This window comes from Oreochromis aureus, linkage group 3 (genome assembly GCF_013358895.1).
Source record: "Oreochromis aureus strain Israel breed Guangdong linkage group 3, ZZ_aureus, whole genome shotgun sequence".
Classification (NCBI taxonomy): domain Eukaryota; kingdom Metazoa; phylum Chordata; class Actinopteri; order Cichliformes; family Cichlidae; genus Oreochromis; species Oreochromis aureus.
Window position 1 is genome coordinate 29,785,335 of NC_052944.1, and position 9,463 is coordinate 29,794,797.

General features: G+C 39.4%; 1 protein-coding gene across 3 annotated transcripts in view; it reads left to right on the forward strand.

Annotated features, from left to right (window-relative positions):
• LOC120439144 overlaps nucleotides 1-9,463 on the forward strand; it is a 59,607-nt gene that overhangs the window by 3,907 nt on the left and 46,237 nt on the right. Inside the window, exons 7-10 of one of the 3 annotated variants that reach the window (XM_039609896.1) lie at nucleotides 11-70; nucleotides 455-514; nucleotides 616-681; nucleotides 818-2,432. In XM_039609896.1, the coding sequence (XP_039465830.1) occupies nucleotides 11-70; nucleotides 455-514; nucleotides 616-681; nucleotides 818-822 (191 nt within the window). In that variant the 3' untranslated portion in view covers nucleotides 823-2,432. Of the gene's footprint in view, nucleotides 1-10; nucleotides 71-454; nucleotides 515-615; nucleotides 2,433-9,463 lie in introns of those variants that run through there. The other 2 variants (XM_039609895.1, XM_039609897.1) reach the window with 2 other exon arrangements.

Consider the following 9,463-nt stretch of genomic DNA (forward strand, 5'->3'; position numbering starts at 1 on the left):
CCTCTTTCAGATGACAGTGTGTTGCATGCACAGGTCTCCCACGATAGAGCTAAAACCAAGAAAGACAACGGTGAGTAAAGTAATATAATACGTACCTTTGTTTCTTGTTTTTTTTTTTGTAGCAAGCAATCAACATCATTATTTCATCATTTTTAGAGGGTAGTGATGATATCAGTTAGATATCATTGTATTATAGAGTCACTGACCTTAATAACCAGGGTGGAGGGTTGAAGTGATCTGACACTGAAATGAGATTTAACAGCAGCAGAGAAAGAAACAGGTTTTCAAACATGACAGTAACAGGTTGTAATAAAATCTCACCTTCAATAGAGCGAAAACCTCCTTCAGTCAGTTCCTGTGATGAGTTATTGTAGGTGTTAACTGACAGAAAATATAAAGGAAATTAAAGCCACTCAAGGTTTTTAATGCTGCTCATCTGTCCATCTTCTTTTAGATGACAGCCTGTTGTACACACAGGTCTATTACACTAAAGCAAAACCCAAGAGACACAAAGGTAAGTAAACAACAAGGAAAACTGTATAAATAAATCAAGTTGTCACTTTGAACAAGGAGACAGTAACAATGACATTTGACAAATCATTTCTTTATTTGCAGGAAAACCAGCTCCTGCAGCAGCTGATGAAACAGTTTATTCTGAAGTTAAATCACAAACAGTTCTGGGTAACTGTGCAGAAATAAAATAGCTTACATGTTGTGATTTGTTGCTGTAATGATGAACTCAAATAACTTTTAAAGGAAGCAAATTTAGTTCTAAATCACCTTTAATGACTGAATTATGCTGCACCGTTTCTTTCAGATTAATAACAAGATCTGCAAAACCAACTGGATCAGTGACAAAACTGTGTTAATTCCATTAGAATCAAAGAGATCATTGGAAAAAATGAGATTATGCACTGTTTTGTAAAACAAAATAAAGTCAAACAAACTTTCTTTCATCATAATAGCACCAACTGATGATCTGACTTTGAAACCAGGATGCTTTTTAGACATGAATATTCATTGAACTGTAAGTGTTGTTACATCTAGATTGTTCAATAAATAAATTACAAATAAAACAACACTTGGAAATGAAAATCATCAACCTACAGAGGGCTAAATGCAAAGACACATCAAAGTGACAAAATAATGCAGCAGGTTAGTCCATTTTGTCAAACTTTAATTGCACCAACTCTAAATGATAAATGATACTAAGTAGCCGGTTTGGCCTCCATGTGCTTGTGTGCATGCCTGACAATGTTGGAGCATACGAATAATGAGACAATAGTGTCCTGGGGATCTCCTCCAAGATCTGGACCAGGCTCCTGGACAGTCTGAGCTGCAGCATGGCAGCATCAGATGGAGAGGGAGTATAATGTCCCAGTTGGATTCATGTCAGGCAAGTGTGGGGGCCAGTCAGTGGTATTAATTCCTTAATCCTCCAGGAACTGCCTGCATACTCTCAACACATGAGGGTGGTCATTATCATACCAGGAGGAACCCAGGACCCACAGCACAAGCATAGGGTCTGACAATGGTTGCCAAACTCTTGAGACCATGCTGGGAGACATGGCAAACCTTCTGGGAATAGCACACATTGTATTGGTTATCCTAGAGGAGTTGGACATTCTCTACAACCTCTGTAGCATCCAGGGATCATCTCACCCTGCCAGTAACGATGATGACCCTAGCCAAATGCAAAAATAGTGAAAAACAGTCAGAAGAGATGAGGAGGGAATAATGTCAGTGACCTCTACCTGTAAAACAATTCCTCACTGTTGCCCCTCTAGTGTACCCAAGTGTTAACTGGATTTTCTGCTACTTCATCGAGCAGAGAAGTTTGAGTGATGTGATGCCAAAATTTTTTATAAAAATAATTCCTTTAATTTCTTTTGAGCAGTGCATAATTACAGACGTTTCCTGTGTCGTTTCTAAAATCAGTCGATGTGTATGATAAGCATACATGTTTCTTTTCCCCTGGATGAATTAAGCAATACTTCACATATTTCTACAAAGTTTCTTTTCTTCTTTGAACAGTTTTAGGAAAAGATCAACTTTTTAAAATTTTATTTTATGTAAGCTGCTTGGAGAGCTGCAATTGTGTTATATGAAAATATGTTTCCTATAGGAAAACTCAGTCAGTTTGTATGACCTTCATATATTGTTACATCTACAGTCTTGTTTGTTGAAAAACATGTTGAAGTCGTTTGCACACTTGTTCTTGTTTCTGCGCTTCATTGCTCCAAATAGATCAAATTCACACATGACTGTTACCATGCACATGTTTTATTTTCTGTCAGTGTCAGACTTAGTTCTTCCTCTCAGCTGTTACCAGGTGTTTGTTTAAAGCGGACTGTTTATTGTAGGGTATTTACCATACAAAATAAAGCATTTTGAGGCGACTGTTATTGTGAATTGCTGTTAAATAAACAAAATTGATTAAAATTGACTTGAATGCTTGTGTTCTAAACGCTAAAGTAAGTTAAGTGGTATCAGATCATACATGGCTCAGAGTGGGGAATGTTCATAAACCCCACAGCTGTACATGGAAAGAGAAGGACAGAAATAATAACTTTATGTACAGTCTGACTACAGGATTTACTCATCATCTCATTCTTGGCTGTAAAAAAAGGAGCAGGATTGTGGAAGTGTTTAGACAGCAGATATGATGAATCAAAGGTAATAGATAAAAACACTAATAATTACAGTACATCAATTTAAAATTATAATAATATTCTAATGAAGTTTTGACTGTCTCAGCTTAGAAGCAAACGCTCATTAAGTTATTGCACTCAGTCACTGAAGTAGACCCGTAGACTTCTGTTTTCAATAATTTTCATAGTGTAAAAGCCCTTTGATTACTTTATCATTTCTGACTGGTCTTCTCAGGAATATCCTGTTCTTTTTGTGCAAATACAAAATGCTCAGATTGAGGCATTTCCTCATCCATCCATTTTCTGTAGACTAAAATTTCCATATTCTCGGTCACAGAGGGGCTTGAACCTTTCAAGGCAGGGTGTACCCTGGAGAGGTCACCAGTCATCAGAGGGTCAGCAGAGTAGGAAGGAGACAATCACTCACAGCTCCAGCCAATTTCAAATCACTAATTGATCTAATATGCATGTGTTTGAAGTAGCCAGACGCAAAAAAATGAAGAGAGAGAACCCACACAGGTACAAAAAGAGCCAGTGCAGACTCTAGTGCAGCAGTGCCACTGTCAAGTTAAATGCTGTTGTTCTCTGACATGAACACCTTGTGTTCTATGTAGTTCCATGGTAACATGGTTGTGCCAGATAAACCCACCAGTTTCCTGTCATGGTCCCTGAGTTTCTCTCGTGATGGCCTGGCTTTTGTCTCTTTCTCTCTCTCTCTCCTGTTGGTGTTTGTGTGTGTGCTTGTGGACATGTTACCATGTCACCTTGGCTGCTCACCTGTAGAGGATCAGCTAATCAGGTTGCATCAGATTGGTATTAAAGGTATTTTTAACTGGAAGGAAGATTTTTGTGCGAATAGGAAAGGAGAAAGGTATTGTTTTCCATAATGATTAATGAGGTGTTTGGTAATATAGATCATTCAATGGGGGTTTCATTGTTTGCTGATGATGGAGTCATTTGGAAGAGAGGAAGAAACTTACAGTTCACCATGGCTAAAATGCAGCGAGAATTACAAAAGGTGGAGGGTTGGGCTCTGGAATGGGGGTTTAGGTTTTCTGTTACAAAAAAAGGATTATTTTTACACATAAGAGAATAAATTACCAGTTGAGTCTCAAGCTATATGGGAATGGCATAGAAAAGGTTGATTGCTTTAAATATTTAGGTATTTGGTTTGATGAAAGGCTGACATGGAAAACACATATTGGGAAAATAACTGAGAAATGTAAAAAGGTTCTGAATATTTTAAGGTGTTTAAAAGGTAGTGACTGGGGTGCAGATAGGACAGCATTACGAGCTTTATATAGAGGTCTCATTAGATCAGTTCTGGATTATTGGTGTCTAGTTTATGGTTCAGCAACTAAAACTTTGCTAAATGACTTGGACAAAGTTCAGTATCTGTCACAAACAAGGATGCAGTGGACTCAGGAGCAGACTCAATTGCTCGAACTATGTACAATTTATTGAAAGGAAAAGGAATTTAAACAGGACTGGGTCTAACAGCAATTATTCGCAGGAACTGAGGGGGGCCCGAAGGCGGCAAAACGGACGTTGAACACAAGGAGAACACGGGCGGGAACTTCTGCAAACACAGGAGAAAGGTTTTACTGAATGGGAAACAATTAAAGGGCAGAGGTGGGTGGTACTAGTGGAGAGTCTTGTGCTTACTTGAAAACACCGGCTGTTAGGCGGGGAAGGGGTTGCCGTGGGAGCGTCCCAGGGATGGTTGAGAGTGTGGGGAAGCTGGTCCAGGTTCCAAGGTGTCCCGGGGAGTTGAAATACAGGCTGGAGGGCAGGCTGAGGAGCGGGTGGGTGTGTAGTCCTGGGGTTCTAGGCAGACTGGAAAACGGGATGGAAACAGAACCAGTGCTGCTGATGAATCTGGAGAACACAGGAGACGGAGGACACATTAACCCACGATCCAGGTACACAGAGTCCAAGCACAGAGGAGGCCAAGTTTACCACGGGTGGTAGCAGGACGAACTGGCGAGGAGTGGCAGGCAGCGCTGGCTTAAAAACCCTCTAGACGGAGGCCCGGAAATTGGAAGCAGGTGATGAGCTGGCCAACTCCACCCCAGGAGATGGACAACAGGAACCTGGACCACACCCAATCAGACACTCCCACGGCATATGACAGTATCAGGCTTTGAGGTTGTGTTGTGGGGCTGTTAAGACTACTCCAGTGGCCGCTTTGCAAGTGGAAATGGGCGAACAACCATTAGAACTAAGGAGTTGTCAAATTGCTTTGACTTACTGGGCAAATTTAAAGGGACATAGTGAAAGTCATATAGCACAGAGTGTACTTAAGCCTTGCCAAGAACAAGAAAAAGAAAGTGGACAAAGGAGAAGTTTCGGTTGGACTATAGGGAAAGAAATCAAGAAGATGGAAATTAGTGGCAAAGAAATTAGCCCAGCAGTAGCCTTGTCAGTGTTGCCACCATGGCTATATGACAGACTAATTCCTGACTTCTATTTGCTACATAAGGGAGGAGGGGTGACTAAAAGTCAGGTACAAGCCCATATAGTGGAAAAGTATTCAGGTCATGTGAGGATATTTACTGATGCACCAAAACTGTTGGATAAATGAACAGGTGTTGCATTTGTTATCCCAGAAATAAGTTCCATGGTGAGTAAACGAATTCCAGATGATTTGGCAGTTTACACTGGGGAGCTTGTAGCGATTTTAATGGCTTTAAATTGGGTGGAAGACGCACCAATGGGGAGGTATTTGGTTTGCTTGGACTCTAGCAGCACGCTAGTGATTATAGGTAGTATGTCTTCGGACTCTAGGGAAGATATTGTTTTTGATATGATTCACTTATTGTATAGAATTAAACACAGAAGGATAGAAGTGGATTTCTTATGGATTCCTGCGCATATCGGTGTTGATGGCAATGAACAGGCCAATTCAGCCATTTGATTCATGTTACAGCAGCTCATGAATGAATGAAAGTGGTGCATTGAAAGTGCTTTCAGAAGAACATTATTCCAAACGCTTACATTTACTTAAATTTACTTGAGTAGGGTTTAGGGGATGTAACCACAGCATGCAGTCACGTTCTCTAGTCTTTTGCTAATGACCTTCTAATTTTATTCAGGTTTGTTGCATTAGGGACACTTAGAAGTTTAAGAACACCGGCCCTTAGGGACTGGAGTTTGACACCCCTGCTCTAATGTGTTCACCAGCTGCTTTGCCTCTGTTTCTATTCACATGTAAACAAACCCGTTACATATTTCTGTGAGTGGGTCTATCACATCCCCACCAATCTAATATTGTCGTACAGCGAGGGTTAACCTGGAAGCATTATACAGTACACCAAGTGTCTATTCAACCTAGTTATAGTTTTGCTCCAAGTGTCTTTTTGAGGAGGGGACCTCATCTTGTGACCTCAGTAAAGTGCTATCATCAAAGCACATGGTTTTGGGTGAATTGTCAGTGGTAACTAACAAATAATTGTTAATAACTTTCAGCTTCAAATATAACAACATTTTAAAATACATGCATATTAAAACATATATGTGATGAGTAGTCGTCACAAATAAATTACTAGATACTGAGGTAGAACCCCAGGCTTTGTGGGTGAGTTTTATATATTGTATTATTATGATGTTGCATTTTGAGGGTTTTTTTATTTGCTTACTTAAAGATTTTATTACTAGTTAGTTTAATTGAATTTACATTCTCATGACTTAGTTTTATTTATCAGAGTTCTCTTCCTGGTTATAGTTTATATTCTATTCCTCTTTCTCAGTCATCTTAAGTCTTTGTTATGTTTCTTGCGTATCAAGTTTTGATGTTTGGATCAGTGTTGGTTCCTGTTTTATTTTGATAGTTTTTCATCTCTTGTGCTTAGTATTACATTTAACTTCCCTTGTCTCATTAACCCCGATTTGTTCATGCCACCTGTTTCTCTTTAGCTTTGTTAGTTTGTGTGTATTTATTGTCTGAGTTTCCACTTGTCCTAATACTCATTTTGTCCCTCAAGCTGAGTCCTATGTGTTTTCTCCAGTAGTTTCCCTGGGTCCCAAGTTCCTCACTTCTGCTTTCCTTGAATTTTTTTCATTTTGTTCCAGCAGTAAAGCTGCTTATGAGTTTAAGTCCTGTTCTCCACGTCCAAAGTTTGAACTATGTTTCTGTTTATCAGACATCAGAATGAATGATAACATTCCTACTTTATAGTCCATTAAGTGTCATTTAAAGCACCAATGTCATTAGAAGTAGGTATTTGAAATACAAATATTTATCTATGTCATGTATTCTTCTGTTCCTTAAAAGTTAACACTGCATATGTTACAGCTGTACTTTTCTAACCTGTATTCATCCACAACATTAAATGTGATATTTTTGTTTGAGAATTCTGGTCGTGGGATGAGTTTCTCTGACAAACCTGCCACGCAATGGGTGACTATGTTGTTCCATGTGTCATTCTGATTTCCTAGCCCTTTAAGACCTACTATAGAACCAAGTCCACCAGAGCTTATCTTTACATTTTTACATGCAGAGCCATTTTTGGGAGCATTTCAAGTTGTTATACATGCTGCCGTGAACACTCAGAATAAGACCTCTGAGCGCAAATTGGATTACATCTTGGAGAAGCTCACTGCGGTCGTGAGTTCTCAGAATCTGCTCTTTGAGCACAAGAATGACAACATCACAGAGCGTAAGTTTGATAACATCATGGAGAAGCTCACGGCTCTCCAACAGGAGATTGAGAGACCAGTGTCGGACTGTTAGAACAGCTTTGAAATTCATATGAGTTGTTCGCACTAAAGTAAAAACCACCATTACTTCATGCGGCTACCACTTGGGCACCAGCTGTGGTCTCAAGGCTGGAGCTGAACAACAACACCCTGATAACGACTGTGTTTAGACTGTTCTTCCCATTCTATGCAAGGCCACCTGGGTTGGCTGGAAGACTGTTTACTTAGCCTGGCAGGGCGAAGGACACTGTCTCAGCTGAACTCTGGATACACACACATACACTGATACACACTCATCCCCCCTCCCTTTCCAAACGCCTTCGATGCTTGTCCCCTCCTGGGGAAGATGGCGGTCGACTGGACCAGCGCAGACATGCTGCAGGACCGGGTGCGCTGTCTACACCGGCTCTCTCTTACCCTTTACCCGCCCCTGTTGCTTGTCTTGTGTTTCTATGGTGTATTGATAGTCTTGTGCTTTTTGTGCTGAGGTGTTTTTTTTTTTTTTTCTGTAATCAAACTGTTCTCCCATTAGGAGCTCAGTCTGAGTGGAGTTTTTTTCTCCTCCTCTCACCTCATGTTATGGATTTTCGTTGTTTTTTTTTCCCATCAGCCTACCTCTCTGACATGTCTTCCCAATGTGGTGTTTGTGTAAGTTTGGTCAGAAGGTTCCTTTGTAAGTGCGCATGCGCCATTAGCGTGCTGCCTGCTGTAACCCTAATTTCCTTCGGGATTAATAAAGTATTCTGATTTCTGATACAACCATTATAGCCCAAATTTTAATAATATGTATGCATTAAGTCCATAGTAACTACATAAATTGTAAAAAAGTGCAATAAAGTATAAAAAAATGGGAAATCGTTTTTGTAGAGAAATTTAAGAGGTTTATCCCTGAAAACTGTAAATACAAAAAAGTTGCACAAAATAGTTTCCAACAACAGGAAGTTTATTTTGAGTGCCTTCGTTTTATTTTTGAGATACACCAATTTTTATATATACTGCAGGAAAAACGACAATAAATATTACAATCCAAATTTGTAAAAAAACAGCATGTGCATCAAAATAAACTATTTCCAGCAATGTAATTTGAGTTCTAAGCATCCCAGAAACTATTCAGAAAGGCATAAAGTCACACATAACTTTTAAAAACACCAGTATAGGTTTGTAAGGCCCCGAGGGTAAAAAACTACATTTTCCACAAAATGACATCACTTCCGGTTTCGGGCAAGTAATGGCGGAAATGCGATAGTTCGCGCCGACGTCTATTCCAACGTAGGAAGTGTTATGAACAGCTGATCGGATCGGCAAAGCGTGTTTCTGGAATGTTATGTTTTTGTTGCTGCAAGTGGTTTTTATGCAATTTTTGCAAAGCTATATTTGTGGAAGGAAACCGTGACCTAGGACAAACTGATGGCATAAGATGTAAGTACAACTCCTCCAGTTTCATATGTAAAAAAAAAATCATTGTGCTAGCTTACGTGGTTCCAGTTCTACAGAGATTTAAAAATAGTTATGCAACACGGAGCGTGCCCGCTTCGAGGTGAAATGACTCATATATTTCAGTATCTTAGTTGTAGTGTTTCGATGTAAACCCCTTTGTTCCTCTGTCTTGCAGAAAGTAACTATTTTCTAATGTTTTACTTTACACTTCCTCATTTTTATTATATATATATATATATATATATATATATATATATATATATATATATATATATATATATATATATATATATATATATGAAACAAACACAACAGCTGACTTTTTATTCAAAAGCACAGGAGTGTCAGATGCAGTGGCACAGGGGTGTTGAACTTCAGGCCTCGAGGGCCGGTGTCCTGCAGGTTTTAGATCTCATCCTGGGTCAACACACCTGAATCAAATGAACTTCAAGACATGTTGAGGAGGTAATTTAGCCATTTATATCAGCTGTGTTGGATCAAGGACACATCTAAAACCTGCAGGACACCGACCCTCGAGGCCTGGATTTCGACACCTCTGCTGTAGTACTTTTATAAACCCTGTTGATCTTTAACTGCATGGCATGTTTAATTGCACAGTTTTCCTGATCAATTATGAATATAAAAGACGTTTATTTGTGTAAGTAGAAAACTCAAGG